This window comes from Amblyomma americanum, chromosome 6 (assembly GCF_052857255.1).
Source record: "Amblyomma americanum isolate KBUSLIRL-KWMA chromosome 6, ASM5285725v1, whole genome shotgun sequence".
NCBI classification, from domain to species: domain Eukaryota; kingdom Metazoa; phylum Arthropoda; class Arachnida; order Ixodida; family Ixodidae; genus Amblyomma; species Amblyomma americanum.
The window spans coordinates 77,984,249-78,006,427 of NC_135502.1; the positions used below are offsets into that span (position 1 = coordinate 77,984,249).

Consider the following 22,179-nt stretch of genomic DNA (forward strand, 5'->3'; position numbering starts at 1 on the left):
AGGGCTGATAGGAGCAAAAGGTGAAAGCATACGAGACAGAATGGGGTGCTGTGTGGATAATCATTGCTGAAAGCAAGGTATGCGTGCCTTCTTTCAGCAGTGGTTTTCCAAATGTGCAGGGGAAGAAAAGAAACGGAAAGCAAAACATTCGGCCTGCTATACTTGTGATTTTCATTTTCAGCGGGTCATCTCAGAGGGTCACTTCCTTAGTGGTGTGTTTCTGCTTTCTTAATGCTGCCTTTTTTAGCTTCACACGGGTTGGCTTTTTAAGTTTTTGCCGGTCTCATATAACTTATTCCCTTTTGCAACTTCATTTGTTATATATTGCATCCAAACCAAAAGTAAGTTTGTTTGTTTTTTTGCCATTGCTTACTCATCTTTGTTTTTCTTGCAGCCCTCATCAGGGGATGAAAATCAATGTAACATATGCCACAAGGTTTTCCAGAGGAAATACGGCCTGAAGCGCCACCTCATGATGCATTCCTCAGAGAAGAAATACAAGTGCTCCTTGTGCGACTTGCGTTTCTCTCATCCCTACAACAGAAAGAGGTGAGTTTGGTCTACACTGATTATATTAGTGCCTCCTGTCATTTTGAAGCATGATAAATTATGTTCTTTGCATTCTCCTTTGGCATGTCTTCACACTCTGATCTCACTTTTTAAGGAGAGCCTGGACATTTAGAATACCTTAGCTTGGTCTTTAAGTACAGGGCATACAAGGATGTTGCCTTGGCTACTTGAGTGTTCTTGACTAGAGTTTAAGTTATTTTTATCGATACCATCAGCTTTATGGTCATTACGGGGAGGACTGAAAACACAAGTATAGAAATATACATCTGCTTCCTATCCACAGATGCAGGCAATGTTCAAAAGTAACATAAAGAGTACCTTTATGGCACAAATCCTTTTTTTTTACCTTGGTTGGTAAACAAAATATTCAAAAGTAATACTATATATAAACGATGTAAATATTTACAAATCTTTTCGTGGCTCAGCTTCACAGTGGGACGGAGACACAGTTGTCCAGTGCAGTGCAAATTAATGTGGACGTAGTAGTGGTAACGTCTACAACCAGAGGAAACAAAAAATTATGTACATTTTTAGGCATAAGAAAATAAACAGTAGTATTAGAAGAAATGCATTAAGCAATAATTTCACCACACAGTATGAACGTTGCAAATGCAAAGCAAAATAAAATCCTCAGATTAGCTTAAGGAGCACATTTTCAGTATAACTTAAGGCCCATTTATTTGCTTTTCTCAGAAGAGAATGGGTTTTAAATGAGGTGATTTGCGGCCATTAATAATAATGATGTGATCTGGGTGAGTCGCGGAACAGGGATGAAATTGGTTTTCATCTCTGGGACAACCACACACCTACACATTTGCTACCTCAAGGACAAGCTGGCTTCTGAACCTAATGCTTGTTAAATGCTGCTGCTGTCGCGTCAAGGCTACAGTAGCAATAGCTGAGTTAATAGATTTTTCACCTCATGGGCTGAAGCAGAATTCTTGTGTGTTTTGCTGAGTAATAGTTGCCACATAATTCCTTTCACATGCTTGCATTAACATATTTGGTGGTGTTTAAGTTGCACTACCACTGCCACTTAGTACACACTTCTTGTACTTTCCAGTGGACTATCTGTTTAAGAGGTCTTATGTAGAGGCATAAGTTTGTTAAAATATTTATAGAATAAATAAAGGAACTTTTAACATGGCAGTTTTTCTTCTTTCTAGACTTATAGGTAGGTTTAGTTCCCATAGCATTTTGGTCAGTTTGAGTACAGGCTGCAAAGCATGAAGTGCCTAACATTCTTGCAATGTCTAATGAAGGACAAAAGAATCAACTGGGTACTCAAGCACTCAAAAGTTCCGAGCGGTGCAGCCCATAGAGCAGAAACTGCACACGTCAGGGAAGTGAACCACAGGATATGCAGCAACTGAAGCGGGTCTAGCGGGTCTGTGCACGAAATGTGACAGGACAATGTGTGCAGTGGAATCTTATTCATTCAAACTTGCCTAATTCAAACTTCCAGTTTATTAAAACTGGCGCTTATATCCTATCAACACCATGATCCCAATAGGTTTTCAATTCCCTTTGAGTTCGAATTATCAAGACCAGACTATATACTGTTAGCGTTTTCTGTGACAGGCATGTGATACGACACCTGCAAAAGGACGAACGCCTCAAGCAACGGAGACAGCAACAAACACAGCAGCAGGCTCAGCAGCAGCTTCAGCAGCAGCGGCTTCAGCAACAGCGACTACAGCAGCAGCAGCAGCGGCCTCTGGGGTTGTTACTGAGTAGGGGCATTCGCAAATCGGCTCGGCGCAGCGCATCCCAAGCAGAAACCTCCTCTTGGGCCTGTCCGCACTGCCGACTCGTGTTCCACAACTCTGAGCTTCTGAACCTGCACGTGCCTCTCCATGCGGTTGTCACGCCAACAGAGGCAAAGCCTGAGTCTGAGCTTGAGCAGTGCCCGGAGTGCGGAGAAGTAAGTGGCGGCTTGTTTGTTGCCTATGTTTGGCCGTGAATGCTACAAGTGAAATTGAGCAAATGAAGCGAGAAATATGTGGCCAAGAAAAAGTGGCAGGGCATTCAGCTGATGGAGGCTCATGCCGATAATTTGCTATGAATGTATTCCGCCTCATAATTAACAGGACACACTGTATTTACACGATTGTAAGTCGACCTTTTTTTTTATTTGAAAATCCGAAGTGGGGAATCGACTTACAATCGAAACGAAAACATCGCACTATAAGTAAAGGCGAGACAAACAATATATCAGGCATGCTACAGCGTGGTTGCATTTTTGCTGCATTTTTTTCCCCAGTTATCAGTTGGCCTGTAGTCTGCATTGTATACATCCAGTTTGTTACTCCAGATGGTTGTGCATTTTTCTTTTTATAAAGCAAAAATGAGCAATTAAAAATACTGACAAATATTCACACTATGCTACGTAATGCAAGAACCTAGTGATAGTTGTTATGCCATGATACATGTGTAATGAACACACTGTCAGTAAAAGCCAGCAACGTCACACGTTTAGCACAGCATAACAGCTATCCTATTTCCTCTATCCGCTCCTACTCTACATCCTGCACCCTCCCCACCCCCTCCTCCCCTCCTCGCAGTGTAGACATACACCAACATCGCAGATCCGCAGGTTCGTCGCATTAACAGTTCTCGCTGTAAAAAGTGATGGTTGGTTACTTTTTGAGTCATGGATGCCTGTATTACAGGAGTTTTCGACGAGAGCTGAGCTCATTAAGCACGTGGGAGTGCACGGAAAGCGAGGGCCACCAAAACGGGATAGGCAGGAATCGGATGCAGCAGGTGATCCAGAAAATAGGACTGGCTCCTCCGCAGCCCTCTCCGGGCAGCAGAACCAGCAGCAGCAGCAGCAACGGATCCACAAGTGCAGCCTCTGCTACAAGGGCTTTGCCACTGAAGATCGTCTCTCCAAGCATTACCAAGTTCATGGCAACGATGAGACCAAGCCACTCAAGTGCAGCATGTGTGACAAACGCTTCCTTAATAACTCCGCCTTGACTGGGCACCTCAAAACACACAAGTGAGATGGTCCTGGGTTCCGTTTTCTTGTTTAATTTTGTTGAATTTTGGTTTTGGTGCTAACCCTAAATGCTCGTGGGGAATTTTGCCTGCTTAAGGGGCCGACCAGGTTTTCATGTAAAAAGAAAAGGCATAAGAGCCTGTTTGCAGTGCTGCTATTGCGGTATCTCAGAAACAGTTTGTGGTTTGGACTGTTTTGTACTGTGATAATACAGCATTTTTAGGGGCCAGATTTCAGTGTGTCATGCATGGTTACCCTGGCTCTTAGAGACTGGTTCAAGTTCATGTGTACGGAACTGTCGAGCTGCAGGGCAACTGGGTGTCTATACTTGGCACAGCCGCTTAGTTATTAGTAACCCGTTTTTATGTTATTATGATCTGGTAGGGTTCAAACTTCTTGAATCTGAATTTGAATAATGCTGTGTTTGATTTTTGGTTTTGAATTTAATAGGACTCTTCAACAAGGTGACGAAATTGCTTAAGATCACATTGTCATTCAGAATGAATTGAAGGAAACCCCAAGGATGGCATGCACATAGAAAACTGTACGGCGTAGGCTAGAAAAGACATGTTTTGTACGGTTTATTTTTTTTTTTTCTAACTTTGGAGAGAACACTGTAATGCTCAGTTCTGCCTGATGCGCTGCCCTCATTTACCTCCTTTGGACGCAGGTGAAAATGGGTAGTGCAGTGATATAAATACTGGTGCTGATATAAATGATGAAGTGTCCACTAGTTTCTCATTGAAAATATGTCGTCAGGACTTCAGCCGCATTCCTGTATTTGCTTTAAAGGGACCCTGGAATGATTTCGATGGACATATTCTAGTGCAACAGATCTCTAGAGGTGGTCTTTGTGGGTATTTTAGTCAAATTCAAAAGCTCTATAGTATGCACCCTATAATTTAGAAATAATTTTTAAAAAATCGCTGCTGGCAGTGGCTCGCAACCGATTAGGGCGACACACCTCACCACGTGTCCACTTCCCTGACGACGTCAGTGGGCAGACGGGGTGAGCTAGAAGGCTGGCTGTTCTACCCACTGACATCATCGGTGTAGGGGACGCGCAGTGAAGTGTGTCGCCCTAATCGGTTGCAAGCCACTGCCAGCAGCGATTTTTAAAAATTATTTCTAAATTGTAGCGTGCACACAAGGCTTTTAAATTTGACTCAAATACTCACAAAGACCACTTCTAGAGATCTGTAATATGTGGCGTGGCAGCGGCCACATTTATTTCGCTGGACAACAGGAACCGGTGCGGTGAGGCCTAGCCAGCTGAGGGACGAAGCGTCCGAGCTGTTTTCCGACCACAAGAGCTCTTTAGCATTCGATTCTCGCACTCGCCAGAGCTAAGTTCCAAGCTCACGCTCGCCAGCGCAGGAGGCGCAGTACTGTCATGTTGGTCGCTACAAATCCATCCAGTTAGCCATGATTATGTACTAAACAATTCTCTGGTCAATAGAAATGCAGTACTAGTATTCACCTGCTTGCTTTTTTATATCGTATTCTAATGAGCGTGCTGTTTTGAGTACGGACAAAAGTTGCTAAACAATCATTTATTTTTTAGTGTGTGTGTGTCCTGTTGAAGCCTAATGTGTTGGGAATCCCTGCTTCATATTTGCAATGGCAAAATATTGACTTTAGTACAAAAACGTACTAAAAGAATAATTATTTACTTCAAGGTGAAAACTCTCGAGTTATCTAGCTCCAGTGATGATGTGATAAAAAATAATCAAAAATGAATGCCAAACAGGATATGTACTAATATGGTCAAAAGTTTAGGGGAATCACCCAAGGTAGAGTAGATTTGTAATAAGGGAGTAATTACTCATTGACCAACACTTTTTATCAGTACTGCTCCCACTTCGAGTTATTAATCAGTTCGCTCTCGCCCTACCATAAGCTTGCCGTCCTGGTTAGCTCAGTTGGTAGAGCGATTGCTCTGGTGAAGCGGTGGTCCCAGGTTCGAACCCCGGACCGGGACGACTTTTTCTTTAACTGTACAAAGTTTCTGAGAAAGCTGTATAGCTTCCCTTTGTAGGCATATGGCTGCGCTTGGGTGGATGTCAATGAGTAATTACTTCCTTATTAGGATAGTAATATATAAGCCGTTTTATTACCGATGTAAACCTTGACCTACAGCACATTTCAAGCATTGTAGACACTGTCGCCAGTGATCCTGATTGTTTCATGATGCTTTGATCGCGTCTCATTTTGCAAACAAAGTGATAAGGCCGCATACTGGCAGCGATAAACAGAGAATATTATAAACAAGCATGACAATGCTTTGCGGGGATAGGACAAGCGTTCCTGCTGGTTTATATAAGCTAACATGGCGTAATTTAAGTTGAGTTTTTATCATGGCTAATCAGTTTAGGCAGTAAGTACAAGCTTCATAACTTTTTCTGACCAGTGTGTATGCACGCATGATTCTAGAAGTACTATGATGATTGTAACCCTTATCTCTGTTTGTTTTTCTTTTCGCTGTCTTCTCATCGGCAGAGGCGAAAGGTATTTTGAGTGCCCCATTTGCAAGGAGAAATTTCATGTGATCACAGCCCTAAAAAAGCATGTCTACACTCACCGTGAAGATGGAGGGTACACCTGCCCAACTTGTGAAAAAGTGAGCTCTGTCTTCACACTTTTGTGCCTTGTCTTGATTGCTTAATTAGCCCTTTTAAGTTTGTTTTTAACCTATTGTCCTAATGGATATTTTTTAAAATGAGGTTTGCACCGAAATGATAATTTTTTTTTTTACTTCAGGAAATGGTAACATTCTCATCTAAAGCACAGAAAACAGCATAGAAACTTTGGAGCCAAATAAAAGCCTGCAGTCTTTTATAACCCGTACTTCCATCTGCTGAATGAGCATAAAACTGCATTGTATGAGCCCCACTTGCTGTAAACCAGACACTGAGTGCCACAAAACACATGACGAGCAGGACTTGTCATTAGCCAAAAATTATTGTTAGCTTTTGACGATCCTGGTGCATCAGTGCCCGTTAGGGGGTTAATTAGCCATATTGGTGGTGGTGTCATATAAGGTCAGAACTTTCAGATTTGTTGAAAAGATCAGACTGCTGTGTGACACAGCCTGGCCTGTTTGTGGAGAAAGCTGCCATCTTGAATCAACATAATGTCTTATCTAATCAGTCCTTCCTTTTGTAGCATCGCTCAACTTCTGCCTACGAGCTTTGCAAGTGTGTGTTGGGAGAGGAGCATGTCTATAATTCACAGCTTTCTTTTGGTGTTCTGAAAACAAAGGACATTTGTTTACACCTTTACTAGAGGAAATCCTTGTAGGGTCCATGAACACCCACTCCGTTAGGTAAAAAAACTTCATTATATTGTTCCAGTGGTCGTGAAATATTATCAAACACATGCACTGAAAATGTTTTGAAAAAAACCTTCCAGGGTAGTTAACTACTATATATCCGGTGGTGTGTTTTTGCAATGCAGGTGTTGTGGGTGAAATGTAATCACTAGTTGAGTAGTGACTTCCTGGCATCACCATCTTTAAGTTATTGATGTTCATTGTGATGTCAGTACCGAAGTTCTTGTTCTCTTGGATAGCAACGTTGAGAGCATGGGGGAAGAACTGTCAGCGGCATCTTGTGTACCTTTGGCTGTGACATCACAAATTCTGAGAACCAATCAAATACATCTGAGAAGTCACATGAGTGATGACAATATGTTTTTGAGAATCACTCAGAATTGTCAAATAGGTAATGTGAGTAATAATGTCATGATTCTGAGAACCAATCGGAAGTGTTGTATGAGTTAAATGATCAGTCCGTGGTCACATCGTCCACAGTTGGTCATGTGATGTGGTATGTGAGCAATGCCACTCATACCTGGAGTCAGCCATTAACTGATGCGCTGCAAAAGCTCGTGAAGTGTGGAGTTATGTGTATCACAGTCGAGCAGTATTCCTACACTTTTAACAGCTATACACGGTCATGCGTGTGCATTTTCCCACAACCTCCAATGGTGGGACCAGTTTGTCAGCCATTTGAAGGCATGCATCTCAAGTAGCGGAATGGAGCTACATTGGAAGCCTGCATCATAGTCTCTGGATACTCTTTGCCAGGTGTGCACCTTCACCTGACCAACCACCTGACTGTGGTCACCACTAAAGTTGGTGGATAGTGTGCTACTGCTTGAGCGATGGGTTTAGATTATCATTATGCTTCTATTTGCTATAGAGACAACGCAGAGAGCACACAAATAAGGTGGAAGAAGGACACAATGCTCAGGCCTCATGGAAACACGAAAGGACTAGATTGCAAAGCTAAAACAGTTAGTGAATAGCATAGTGGAAGGGTACAAGTGCAGTGCCAGTAAACCAACAAAACTTGATCAGCCCGGTGACAAGATGTGCTTGCTTCTTATCTCCTTCCCCCGCCACCCTTTCAGAAATTTGCTGAGTACAACCAAGTGCGCAAGCACATCCGCGCCTTCCACACAAACCAGTGGTTCCTGTGCCAGCAGTGCCCCAAGGTGTTTCCCCGGCAGGACAAGCTGAAGCTACACATGCTATGCCACTCAGAGCATCGGGAGTTCTTGTGTGCCTTGTGTGGCCGGCAATTCAAGCGCAAGGATAAGCTCAAGGAGCACATGCGCCGTCTGCATGGGCCAGACCGGGAAGCCCGCGAGCAGGCCCGCACAAAGCCAGCACGCCCACTGTCTGCCAAGCGATTTGTGCCAAAGGTGACAGGGTGTTTCCTCCTCTCCCAAATGTCCCCCTTTGCAAAATGCAAAATGTTGAAAAAGGTGCATGCTTACATGGATTTATGGCACAAACCTGTGTGAGTTCTTGTGAGACTTTACAGCTCCTTAGCCGCACACCACCAACCTCATTTCCGGTCAGGTAAATAAAAACATTTCTCTGGTCGTTTGCCATTGTGGTATTGCGATTCTTAGTGACAGCTAGGGTTGTACTAGGGTGGTGTGAAGTACCGATGCTGGTCAGAGTGTTTAGTAACACTGGGTAGGGGTGTAGGTTATGTGTGTCGCACGTGACCATGCGCCATGCGAATGACCATATGTTATGCATGCATCACTGTGCATATATATATACCACTAACCTGATGCATTGTACGAGTCACGTGATTGGTCCATGGTCAAGTGGTCACATGCGTTACGCCAATGCTCATGCGTGGCATGAGCTAACAGCTTTTTCTGCAATAAATAAATAAATCTGAAGTGCTGGTCTGTGTGGCCACTATAACTAGTTGTGAGCATGAAATGTTTTGTGGCAATTGCCAGCTCAGCTCTACCCAGTGCTATGTGAGGAGCCCAAGGTGCAGGTACTATAGCACAGTGACAATGGTTGCATTTTATGTCATTAGCACACTTCTTCTGAAGCTCTTGCATTGACTTTCTGCTTGACTGAAGCAATTAATGCATTAAAATACCCACCTGCAGCAGTATTCTTTAACAGTGCTGCAGCTTGCTGTGGTGGAGGAAATTCACGTAAATCAAATTTCTGCTCACATAATTCATCAAATGCAGCACATCTTGTGCTGTAAACAATGTATGGTGCTGAGCTGACTTGCATTTGCCCTAAGGCTACTGTGCATTGGTGACTTTAGCATCGGCAAGTGAAATACCTACATTACCAAGACAGTCCTGCAATTCAGAGAGATGTGGAGTAGAGTTTCTATCATTACAATGCCATTTGATGCTTACTGTGTTTTCAAGGTTGGCTGCTTATCAGGCACATGCAGGGGCCTGAAAAACTTGTTTTGCTCGTAATGCAGGAACGCTTAAGGCTAAACCACAAGGCAGCATTTCTTCAGTGGCGTGTCAGTGTCTTGTCTACTGGCGTTTTCGCTCTGCACTCGGAGGAGAGGGCGACCAAACACATGAGGGCGTATGAACGGGCATCTCCAGACAGGGGTGTGGAGCGATCGTGGATAAAGTTCCTCAATTATCCCCTTTCTGTTGCTAATCGTCCTATTCAGCGGCAAGGGAACCTACTGAGGGAGGGGGACAATAGTGCAGGGACAAAAGAGGCAGTCCTGCCTTTGCAGAAACGGGCCGTGCCTATGACGGGAACAGCAGCGGTGTGGATTAATTCAGAAGACGGTGCCCAGTACACGGCTAGTCATTGGCCGCCACCAAACCCCACCTACAAGGTGTTTTCGGCGCCAGTGCAGAGACCTGGCCTCGCCAGATATCTGTCTCCCTATGGCGCCTTGCCCCAAGCCCCGAAATTTCACCTCCGGCGACGCCGAGACGCTGATGCGACAGTGAAGAAACTCTGCCTTATGGTTCGGCCTTTATGTCATCGCATCTTAATCTGGTGGCTCAGTGGAATTTGTGAGCAGCTTGTGCATTATGTTGTATGCCCTGCGCCGCAGCTGATGCATTCTCTGGCGTCAACTATTTCAGTAGGTACCAAGCAATTTCAGCCCTTCTCTTCAGCACTTCTCTTTTATTCCTTATTTTCCTGTATACTCTGCCGTGAAGCTGCAACCTATAGGGACAGAAAGCTCCTGTATATCTGTGTGAACACGAGCATTACTACATAGTGGCTTATACATATATAGTATAAAAAAATGAAAGGCACATGCAGAGTCACACCTGATGGTATGGAATGCGGACCTGTCACACATCACTCTTTGTTATGCTGCCAATAGTAGAGTGGATGACCAAGCACAGTATACAGTGAAGTAGGTCAGCACCTCCTTAAATGCATCAATCAAATTTTTTTTGCAAAAATCAATTCCATAGGAGAGAAAGCAAGTATGTGGGCACAGCTGACTTTCTGGCGGCTATCACATACACCTAATGAGCTTGGACGCACTTGCTACTGCCCACTTTCAAAGCAGGAGGCCATCCCATCATCACTGCGCTTGAGCACAGAAGTTTTCATTTTTATATATTTTCTTAAACCTTCCTCGCAGTGTAAGGATGAATCGGGTTTGGCCTTATTTTGCATTCACTGAGCAATATGCTTCTTTACTGAAGCCAAGCTCACTGCATCCCAGAAGTCATTTTGTGTGTTGTTCAGGTTCCTCCAACAGACTACCAGCGGTTCATCTACAAGTGCCACACATGCATGCTTGGCTTCAAGCGGCGTGGCATGCTAGTGAACCACATGGCCAAGCGGCACCCCAACGTGCAGCTGGAAATGGTGCCTGAGCTGAACCTGCCCATTCTGCGGGCCACCCGTGACTACTACTGCCAGTACTGCGAGAAGGTCTACCGTTCCTCCTCCAAACGCAAGGCCCACATCATCAAGAACCACCCGGGGGCTGCCCTGCCCATGAGCAACCGTGTCAAGGTGATCCCGGCTGTTTGTCAGCAGTGACTGATTTGAATATGCTACTAAAATAGCAGAGCAAGCGTCTGTGTCCTCTAGTGGCCCTCTGTTTCTGTATCCCACTTACTTAATGCCTTCCTGGCAGCCTGTAAGGTGTGTGTAAATAATTTAATATACAAGCCAGTGGTGAGACGCATCACAATATGAATTTGTAAGTGTAGTGAAGCATGGGTTTTACCTCAAGCATTTCACGATAAAGACGTCAGACTCGCAAGAATTAGCAGAAACATACAAAACGGCAAAAAAATAGTTATAAATGTGTGCCAACAAAGGTGCATGCATGTGCAGTCATGCGTAATTTGCATGTTGCTTGTTACAACTAGGTTCAAAGGCCACCAAGCATGTATGCTGTGAAGCATGATTGTTTGGTCATATGATGCTGTCTTCTTCCTTGTTAGGCACACTTGTTATGCTCTAGCACATTTTGTGCACTGCATGAGAATTTCATCATGGCTTTCATGCCACAGCAGTGTCAGAGGTTTGCCAGTAGTAGATTATGAGCAGCAGACACCATATATTAAGGGGGTATAAGGTCTTATTTATGAGCTCATATGAATGGAATCTTCGGGATATATGTATTTTTGTGTGCTGATTCCAAATATAATATTTAATTTTATGTAAAGCAAGTTATTGCATACTTATGTAATATGTACCTTATTTCTTCAGAACTTCTAAGAAATTTTGCTGCTGGAAACTCACTAAAATGCATTCCATTCATTTCTTTTCACATCAAGGTATGCAATTAGGGTAAAACTGCCATCCTGTCTACCATAGAAGTTATAGGGTTGTGAAGTTACCACTTACAGAGGTACAGAGGTACTGCTGTACAGTGGATTGAGCATGTACTAGTCATGATGGAATTGCCTGCCTTGGTTTGGTTCTCCACTGCCTGGTCGGTGATGCCTTCTGCTCTTGCTGTTTTGCTCAGGGAGGTGTGCCGACCGTCCCTGGCGAGCCCAACCCAACCTTCTCACACATGGTGGGCAGCGTGACAACGCAGCCCCACAGCTGCTGCCTCTGCCACAAGCAGTATGCCAGCAAGGCCAAGCTACTCCAGCATCAGCGAAAGAAGCACACGGAGATGGTGGCCCTGTTTGGCAACAACCAGGTCGGTGATGATAGAGCACAGTGGTTGCTGTGGGGCTCTTTGTGCCTATAGCACTGCTCCAAATGAAGTCTTTAGCTGGCTGTTGCCATTAGAATCAGTACCGACCTTTGTTATCCTTGCAGGCGGCTAGTGGCAGCAGCAGAGGCCGAGAGGCTGACTTGCTGACCCGTGCCATGTCGGAGCTGACCCAGGGGCTGTCAGACTTCCGGCAGAACTCAAATTCCACCACATTTTTGACCACTAGGCCTCTGCAGGAAGTTGAGAACCAGGCGGAGGGCATAGGGGATGCCCAGCAAGAACAGGTCCTGACTGAAACACTTGAGGCAGCAGTGGAGACAACTGAAGTGGCAGCTTCAACGCTCGATCAAGCGCAGATCAGCTTGTTGCTCGCACAGTACCAGCAGCAGGCTGTTCTTGGGTATGTGCATTCGTGATCTTCTTTAGTGTGGTGTGCAAAATGTTTTTTCTCGTGCAGAATGCATGCAAAGTGGGTTCAAAAATTTCCATGCAAAATGTTCGTCATTGGTCAGTTGGTCATCTTATGTGGAACCATGGACTATAAGGATTAAGGATCACAAAGGATCTACATATATTGAAATGCACGTTTTACTTTTTAACCCCTGCACATGCAGTCTTCTTGTAGTGGTGGTAGAGAGCTACTTGCAGGGCTTTATTTGTGATTTGAGTAGTCTCCTGTCATGAATTCATATTTTTAAAGTGTAACAATAACAACAAGTATGCCTCTCATGCCTCTGTTGGTGTACACGTTATGGGAAGCTGTATTTTTATTTCCAGCAATTACTCTACTAAAGTATCTGTAAACTTTGCAGCTCTTTGTCACTTGAAGGAAGAGATATAGTGTGGCAGAGCGAGGACACAGAGACATAGAATCTCTTCGCCATGTCTAAGGGTTTGGACTTTTCTGTTTAAACCAGAAAAAAAAAATGATAAAAGTCTGTCGAATTAAATTTTTGAAATTTGGTTTTAATAAAAAAGTCAATATCCTTCACACATGCCACATCTGGCTGACTATTGAGCAGGAGTTACACTCGGTCAAAGGAACAGATTAAAGTAATAAAGCTAGGGGAATTGTGAGATGGTGCTACCGTTGAATTAAATAGCACAGTTGTGCATCTTAAGATGAAAGCCTTATATGGCCCATTAGCAACAATACTCGATGCCGTTGTCGGCGTCCAGGAAAGTGTTCCCTTGTGACGCCATCAGCAAAGAAAAAAAAAAGGAGAGCAAGTAACCAATAGGAAGGAAAAAATAAAAAATGCGTTCGTCTTAAAAGCATGTAAGTAGTCTTCAGTGCCCTCTGTAATTTTTGAGCCACTGCTCCTGTACCTTAGATGCCTCTCCAGACTGGGAGGCTTCATTTCCTCGCCATCTGCTCGCGAAGCACTGTCTGTTCACTTCCATGTGCTGTTTAGGGCAGTTACTTGGTTACGTAGATTTCTCCAATCCGTATAAGGGCACTGACACGAAACCATCCGAAACCAACACAGCTAAGTACGACAGTTTTGGGCACTACTTATTGGCAGATCGACTCCTTGGGCTGGTAACACGATAAACTCTTCATCGCACAGGAATGCCACATTATATCGCTGAAAAAAAAAATGATAATTCATGTGCAGAAAATACCTGATGTTCAGCGAAAAAAATTAAAACTGTATTCTGAAAAAGTCGCCGCGGTGGCTGAGTGGTTATGGCGCTCGGCTGCCGGCCCGAAAGACGCGGGTTCGATCCCGGTCGCGGCGGTCGAATTTCGATGGAGACGAAATTCTAGAGGCCCGTGTACTGTGTGATGTCAGTGCACGTTAAGGAACCCCAGTTGGTCGAAATTTCCGGAGCCCTTCACTACGGCGTCTCTCATAGCCTAAGTTGCTTTGGGACGTTAAACCCCTATAAACCATAAACCATGTATTCTGAAATGAACACCAAAAAATGTCTTCTGCAAAAATGTCTTCTGCATAATTCATCTGCAGAAAATCATGCTCACCGAACGAAAACGAAAACTCTATTCTGAAATAAACACCTAAAAAAAGCCCGCTGTATTTTGAAATGATAGTAACCGAAAAGTGCCCGCTGGCTAAATTGCACCAACTAGCCTAAAGTTCCACCCTAGCCAATTTAAACAGCACAAGAAAAGTTAATGAGTGTCACTTGCCGTAACAATGGTGAAAGCATTGGTCAGCATTGAAGCCTTCCTGTAGTGTGAAAAGTGATGAAAGAACGTCGTTACGACGAGCGCCACTGACAGGGGCGCAGTGCGCAGTTCGATATATTGAATGACCAGCGAAATTGTAGTTTTATATACTGTACGACTTTGCTATACTTATACTCATGATTATCAAGGGGAAAATTTATGTGTTAAATATAGCCTATAATTCAAATCATCCAGGTTCGATATGTCCTGGGTCGACTGTATTGCAAAGGGTTTTCACTGGTCGTGAACAGCAGTTTCGGGAGAAGGCACAAAGATGAGGAACCGCCTTCGTCGGCTATTTGCATGGAAGTACTAATTGTGCATGCTATTTACTGTACCTTTCATCAAATTTGATTTTTGCTGTTGCAGCTAGGAAATGGTTAATGGGCACTTTAGTAGTATTTTTTCCTGTAATTATGAAAGACACGTTTGTTCTGCTTGCTTTTATGCTTGACAGTTGTGTGAAGGGTAGCCTAAATAGATGTATTAGGGTCATTTCTTTCTCTTCTTTTCTGAAAAGCACTCGTGTTTGTTTGCATTGTTACTGAGTGTAAGCGTAACAGGCTTCACCCTGTGGCCTTTCCGGTGGCCACGGTGAAAGGCAGCATATGCATTCAGCAACACTTCCTGTGGCCTTTCCGGTGGCCACGGTGAAAGGCAGCATATGCATTCAGCAACACTTATCTACAGGTGAAAGGATATTAACAGACAATATTTCCCTATTCTAAATTTTAAAAATGCAAAAATTCATACACAGGGAAAGTTTTTAACTAAGGACATTACTATGGACATTAACCTGCTTCTGCTCCACACTGCAAGTGCCACATGCTGGTTGCAAGTATAGCTTCATAATGTACTCATTCAGTGTGTTCTCTTAATAGTTATCGCAATGTGTTCTGTAAGAGTTATTGCAAGCATTCATCAGTTCAATGATGTTTTACTTTCAAGGGATACTGCAGCGGATCCGCCAAAAACTATGTAGCTGCTCCAAACTGGCATTTCTTTTTTTTTTTTTCTAGCTATTTACCCGTATCAAAGTATCAAATGTTGTTTCCACCACTGAACTTATCACATTAACTGTTTAAAATTGTTACACATCTCTGCAGTCTCCATTAAAAAAAAGAAAGAAATAAATGCAAACTTGCTGTGGCTCCACCGATTGGTGTTTCTTGCTGCAGCCATAGCACATTGCAGTCACATCACTGCATGCTGACCACTCAGCATTGTGCAGTGTTATGCCAACATCACAAAACCAGAAAACATGCTGTCAACAGTTTGCTGTAAAGGTTTTGTTGCATTACTCTCGCTTTAGAGTTACATTTGCGGAGAGTTGACAGCAATGGCCTATTGTCTCTCGTCTGCTTGCAGCACAACTGGCAATGGTGACAATGATGTTCCTGTGGTTTCGGTGGCTGACGTGGTTGTAGCTCCCAATGCTCAAGCCGGCTGGACAATCGTGTCAGTTTCGGCACCAGGCGAAGACACTTTTGAGCAAGAGCTTGCTTCAACGTGAAATTTATCAATGCGTAGCTTTTTATTGTGCAGCTTGGCATCGTTTTCACAAAATTGCCTCCTTTCGTAAAGTTGTCTTTGAACTATGGGAGACCTATAAAGGGGGGGAAGGGGGGGGGAGGGGGGGGGGGGGGGGGGGGGGGGGGGGGGGGGGCTCAGTCTGTTAAAACTGCTAAGAAATGTCGTTTTTAAACGTGTGAGCTTAATTTTAACCTCCGGTTTTATTGTCTTTCTTTTATATCTGTGCTTTATAGCAATGTAAACATGCGTGTTGCTCTATTTTGGTGCGGTGCAGGAATTCTAGTCAGTGGTGTAACGTAACGTTTTTCTTCTTTATCTCAGCATTTTCACTTTGCCCTATCCTCTTAAAATGCGCAACCGATATCGAATGTTTATGTTTGTTGAGCGGTGTCAGTTTTTGTGTTCATTGTTGACAACTGCCTTCATTTAGCGGGCTAAACCAACCTCTAGAATGTGTGTAGGTGGTTTTGCGTTTGTGCTTGATTGTAATATGTGTGCATGTAATTGGATGCTCTTGGCAGGGGTTCATATTGCTTGATTTTATTTTTTTTAATCAGGATCCACTACTTGTATGTTTTAAGCAGAGTGAGCGTGTCAGCTTGTACAGTCGCCGACCGATTTTTCGGACCCGAAGGGACCCGAAAAATGGTCCGAATAATCAAACAGTTTGAAAAATCCGTGAAGCGCAAAGAAATCACTTTATTGAGATGAAAGCGGCTTACAAACGTCACTGATTTTACCTTACGGCAAATTTCTCTTGCTGGTGACGATATGTGCCTGTATTTACGCCAAAGTTATGCTTTCACTGTACACGCTAGATAGCAAGGTCATGGCATTTAGTTGAATACTTTACATGCTTCTTTGACGGACCCGGTGGCACCGGCAGGGCCATGTTGTTCGCAACCCGAGTGTGCACCACACCGCTTGTCAAACACACGCAAAGACGTAGCGCTTTTCGTTCAATGCAGTGGAACCGCCGGACGCAATCATAAAATGGTGAACAGATGTAACTTCATAAAGACAGAGCGCCACTCGGTCGATGTGGTCAGAGAAATCAGTGACGAAACGGCGAATGACGAGCGTATGATACCCGTCGCGGTGGCTCAGTGGTTAGGGAGCTCGTCTACGGATCCAGAGTACCTGGGTTCAAACTCGACGGCGGTGGCCGCGTTTCAATGGAGGCGAATGTCAGTGGATATTAAAGATCCCCAGGTGGTCGAAATTATTCCGGAGGCCTCCACTACAACAACTCTTTCTTTCTTTCTTCTTTCACTCCCTCCTATATCCCTTCTCTTAATGCACGGTGTCAGGTGTCAGCTGAGATATGAGACAGTTACTGTGCCATTTCCTTCCCCCAACAACCAATTTTCCAATTTTCAACGTATGAGACAAGCGATAACTGGCCACGACGACATTAGCGACAAAAGCAAGTTGACGGCGATGACGATCAGACTGCCACCTCGAAGTGTCAGAGATCGCAGGGACCTCTAATGGCAAAAACGAGGTACCGAAAGTATATCAAGCCAATCCAATGCAGAGTAAATCTACCTCAATCCAAGATGGCACCCTTTGCGCCGGCGAAAAGCCGATGAGATGGCCGATTTTGGCCCGTAGGTGACTGAAATTAGTCGAAAAAATCGAACTTTAAAGTCCGAAATATCCTACAAGTCAGAATTATTGGAGTCCGAATTACCCGTCGGCTACTGTATATAACATTTAAGCAAACAGCTGGCAGAAGTAGAAATTCTGCCCTTTCATTTTATACAATTTTCTGTGCATCTCATGCTCGCCCAAGTTGAGAGCAAAGGAGCAGCTAAAAGAAAAGTGATGGCCACAGGCCTTCAGTGTAGTAAAATTCAGGTTGCTCTAAACCATATGCAGCTCTATATAGTGCAGTAGTTTAAACAAACATATTTCCAAAATGCTAACTCTGTAAATACTACATACATGAACACAGATGGTCACAAATCTCCCATTTCTTTCTTCATGGCTTTCCTCCTAGCCAATGCAGTGAGAAAAAATAAAACTGCTGATAATAGACTTCTCACTGCACGAGTAAATTCTCTCAGATGCGGGCCACGGCCCATAGGTGATATAATTCATGCCAGATCACCTTACACAAAGTTTCCACTTCTGCCCAAGCATCGTCATCATTGCTTTCTCGTCCTTTTTCTCATCATGCATCTCGTTCTCATCCTTGCCAGCCCTGTGAAAAAAAAACACTGTGATATTTTATAGTTTCTGAATGTGGTACAGACTAATTGCAACATGTGCTGCAAATGTGTATTTTTTTTCCTCCTCTTTTGGTTGTGCCAAATTTGAAAAGGGCAATTGTACTGGGCCAGACCAGCCTTTATAGCTGGCTTATCGAAAGTAGAGCCACCGAGAAGAAAGTGCAATGTATAGGTTAGCACATCATAATTTACAAGAAATTGCTTGATCATCCGGATAGCTTAATTTGTGCATTGTACTACAATGAATATTCAAACTTACCTGAAGGCCGTGCAGGTAGTGTCACTTCTATTCGGGAGGTTCGTCATTTTGGTGCAGATGGTAGGACGTTTGTGGAGCAAGGGTTTTGCACAACTTTTAATCTATATTCCTATGCAAATTCTTACAATTTGGTGCAGACTTGCTGATTAAAACTTATTTAGTTCGTTTTTCTGTATTGTGCAGTGCTCATGCATGGGCAAAATCACATTTGCTTGGAAGCCCTCTGTCAAACAGCTCGGGCAATTTTCTTTTTAGTTCTTTTTCCTGCCCATTCTACTCTTTGTCTAACAGCTTAATTAACAGTGTGTAATAAGGAACGTCTGGCAAAACATGGCGTCGCGAACAACCAGCAGTATAGTCCTGGTACAGACCAGAGGCAGCGGTCAGTCCAGAGCACGCTTGAGGGACCGAGCGTTCAGCACTTGTCATTGTCGTCTTCATTAAGTGCCAGCCTCTGAAGATTCTGGAGCCGAAGGCCAGTCTTACAGTGCTGCTTTGGCACGTCAAGATCCTGTCAACGTGTTGTGATTACCTGTAGCCATTAAACGTGACAGACAAGGCAGTGTTACACCACTGCCACAGTTCTCGAGCTGTAAACTGGTATTGTAGGAAAAACTGCATTACTACACATTACTTGTTCCCTCATTACAATTTTGGAGAACCTATTAATTTTATACAGTACTACCACTTTGTGCTGTTACTGCCCAAAACGGCAAAGCCTCAGGTACATGACAAGGCTTGTATCAGCTCATGATAACTTCGTCTTTAACACAGCTGCCGTGCGCCAAAGTGCTGAACGGATCAGTCTGTTGAAAGCAACTTCTTTTAATTCAACCTCATTGTTACTCAAAAGCACATTAATTGATTTTAGAGCTTGATTTAACACCTTTGCATAGCAGTAAAATGGCTTTCAAGCCATGACACTCATCTTCATCTTACAGTGCAACATCACAACATTCAGTCATGGTCTTTTAATTCCATTGTATGGCACATATTGCCAATCAGTCAATCAACCAATCATCTTTTCACAGGTGGCATCCTGTTTGAGCCATTTCTTTAGCTGTTTATATTTTTTAGTGAATGAAAATGACAGTTCTCTAACATGGCACTGCTGTCAGTTACACACTGCCAAGCATCATGAAGTTAGCCAACATATCCTGTACTCATAGTAAAGGCCCCTATAAGCTTAATTAGAAAGGCAAATCTGGCTCAGAGCATTTTCCTTTTCAAAAAAAATCTGGTGCAACTTATTGTAAAGTATAGTCCCATGTCTGATGCAGTACCTAGTGTGAAATTAGAAAATATTTTCCTACCATATCTACTGCCATTCTGCAGTGGAAGTTATCCACTTGTGCGTTTTTTTTTCTTTTTTTCAGTGAGGCTTTCACTTTGTTTTGTGAATTCAGAGACGGCAATATTTCATTACCTCAGCGGCCAGTCTTTTTGTAATATATATTGTGAAAGTGGCGTGGCACTGTTGTTGACGCATATGTTGCTTACTATCCGGTTTTGTATGGGGTTTCTTCTTCTGGTGTACGTATTCCTTCCTGTACTGAGGACAGTATGTAAAAAGGTGGATGGTCATGATTGTCTGTGTTGTTGAATCTTTCTTGTTGAATGATATTGCATCATTTTTAACGTAATAAACATTTACTGAACTGAACTCTAATTTCTGATGTCATCTAGTCGCAATATTTTAGAGTGATAGCTGAGTGCAGGACTTTTCAGAGTGCAGTAGGATAGAGTGGAGCAGAGTGAAGTGCAATAGGGTGGAGTGCGGTGTCATCGAGGGGTGGGATAGGTTGGACTGTGGTACAGCTACCATTTATTTCTTCAACCCAGAGAATAATGAAAAGTCTGGTTGGTATTCTTAATGTGGGAAGGTGAATATTTAAAGTATTTTTTCTTGCAAAAAAAAAAGAAATGAAGACACACTTTCGTTTGAATTTTCTGAGGATAGACAATAGTGACTTTTATTTCTGGTGACTTTCTTTTTCTCTCGCTTTGTACATGCACTTTTTTTTTTCTTTTGCTCCTACAGACATCGCTTTAAGTAAAATCTTCAACAATAAATTAAAAAACGCCAGAGCAGCACAGTGCCCACTTGAAAACATGCTGTTGCCTATACACAGACCGACGACCACTAAAGACATCGGCAAAAACTGCGGTGCGCAGGAGCGGCATCCCACAGCACTGTCTCAACCATCACAAAATGCACACAGCTCAGTCCAGTGATATGCTGGGAGATGGCAGCCAAGTGTTGGGCTGAGCCAGGCGCTAACAATGTCCACTGCTGTGCAAGCCAAATTTCAACATATACAAAAGAAGGAGCTGCGCTCGCGGCCACGCGTGCACATCTACACAGAAACGCGCATATATTTTTTTTACACTTAGCCTACGCACACACACGCACACATGCACACTCGCACATCTTGTGAACACACACCGGACTGTGTCTCCGCATGAGACAACATCCTTAATTTTGTAATTATTGCATGGCATTTTCATATTTGGCACACACCACCACATCCTCTTGCATACTTTGGTGGACTTGTCACGTGAAATGATGTGCATCTTGCAGCAACGGAAGGAGGAACTTGGTTGCAAGTCGCATCAAAGGTGACGCAGGAGTTCTTTCCCCTGTCATGTCTTTTTTTTTTTGTCTTTGCATCCGTGCGTGGCAGGATCTTGCTCAGTGATTCTGATGCAGGGCCACATTTTCAGCTTTAAGGGCATAGGGGAGAGATTTCTCATGTCGAAAAAAGGACAATCTCTTCATGTTGACCCATGGTACAAGTGTCCACTGGAATAAACAAAGTATGACAGCCTTAATATAAAATTGGCTCAAATTTACCTCACAAAAATGACAGTTCCAGCTTATCTTGGCAGGTCTACTTGTTCCAAAGGCTGGTGCCTTGCTTTTATGGGCAGGACAAGTCTTCGTATCACAAAGTGTGCCTCATGCCCTTTATTGCCTTATAGCCAACATCATTCATGTGTGTGTTGTCTTCAGCACTTGTTTATATTTATTTAATTTTACTCTCACTTGTGAATCATTTTATACCCGCCATGTTGGCTTAGTGGTTAGGCCACTTAGTTATTGAACTAAAAAACCCTAGCTCAATTCTGGCCATGGTGACTACGTTTCGATGAAGGCGAGACGCAAAAAAGCGCCCCATGTGCTATGCAATGTCAGCACACATTAAAGAACCCCAGGTGGTCAAAACTGATCCGGAGCCCTCCACTGTGACATCCTTCATAGCCTATGTGCCACCCCACAATTTGCAATTTTTCATTCCTCTCACTTTTATTCAGGGTAGGTGAACACTGATACCTCATCTTTTAGACACGGCATTTTTGCAATGTCCCAATTTTGTTTCCCAAATGGTCCTCTTAGGTTCTGTTTTTTCATTCAGTGCTGAGGCCATATACAGGTGCAAGCATGCTTTTTAAAAACTGCTTTTTAACGCAGACAGTCAAGCACAAGCACCGGGATAGAGAAGCGTTTGTTCCCTGTAGAGACCGCAGCAGCAGCCTAGTGGCCTGAGCATCCGCCTCGTATCCGGGAGGTGCGGGGCTCAATCCCCAGTGCCGCCAGGTACCCACCGGTGATGTAATGGGTGCAAGCTTTCTTCTGGTCTGGTGCTTGGTTTCTCTAGGCGGAAATGCTTGGGGAAATGGGTCTTTGACCCCACCCTGAGTAGAAGATGCCTTGTGCCATGGCGCTCTCTGGCCACAGATGCCCTTGTGCCATAAGAAATGCATCATCATCATCTTTGTTCCCTGTATCATTTAGGTGCAGCTTCGATTAATTATGCGATACCAGCTAGCCCCATTCAAAGCTTTGGTCATGTTTCTACACTTGATGAGATATCAAGCCATGTGTTTGGTTTCATACGCAATAGGCAGCGGCAGTTTTGTTATGTGAAAAAGCA

The 22,179-nt window shown here is 43.7% G+C and overlaps 2 protein-coding genes and 1 non-coding gene across 8 annotated transcripts in view; 2 read left to right on the top strand and 1 right to left on the bottom strand.

Moving 5' to 3' along the window:
- Positions 1 to 19,907, top strand: part of LOC144093762 (uncharacterized) — a 62,048-nt gene extending 42,141 nt beyond the window's left edge. Inside the window, exons 18-26 of the mRNA XM_077627458.1 lie at positions 395 to 549; positions 2,152 to 2,494; positions 3,243 to 3,574; positions 6,074 to 6,194; positions 7,988 to 8,281; positions 10,590 to 10,862; positions 11,830 to 12,009; positions 12,132 to 12,427; positions 15,587 to 19,907. Coding sequence (XP_077483584.1) covers positions 395 to 549; positions 2,152 to 2,494; positions 3,243 to 3,574; positions 6,074 to 6,194; positions 7,988 to 8,281; positions 10,590 to 10,862; positions 11,830 to 12,009; positions 12,132 to 12,427; positions 15,587 to 15,731 — 2,139 coding nt within the window. The 3' untranslated portion in view covers positions 15,732 to 19,907. The remainder of the gene's footprint in view (positions 1 to 394; positions 550 to 2,151; positions 2,495 to 3,242; positions 3,575 to 6,073; positions 6,195 to 7,987; positions 8,282 to 10,589; positions 10,863 to 11,829; positions 12,010 to 12,131; positions 12,428 to 15,586) is intronic.
- On the top strand, positions 5,482 to 5,555 carry TRNAT-GGU (transfer RNA threonine (anticodon GGU)). The gene has a single exon. It is a non-coding gene; the product is annotated as a tRNA-Thr (tRNA).
- Positions 19,908 to 20,186: 279 nt separating the features above from the next.
- LOC144093766 (roundabout homolog 2-like) overlaps positions 20,187 to 22,179 on the bottom strand; it is a 201,359-nt gene continuing 199,366 nt past the window's right edge. For 2 of the 6 annotated variants that reach the window (XM_077627463.1, XM_077627468.1), the window contains one exon: positions 20,188 to 21,047. In XM_077627463.1, the coding sequence (XP_077483589.1) occupies positions 21,020 to 21,047 (28 nt within the window). In that variant the 3' untranslated portion in view covers positions 20,188 to 21,019. Of the gene's footprint in view, positions 21,048 to 22,179 lie in introns of all 6 variants that reach the window. The other 4 variants (XM_077627464.1, XM_077627466.1, XM_077627467.1 and 1 more) reach the window with 3 other exon arrangements.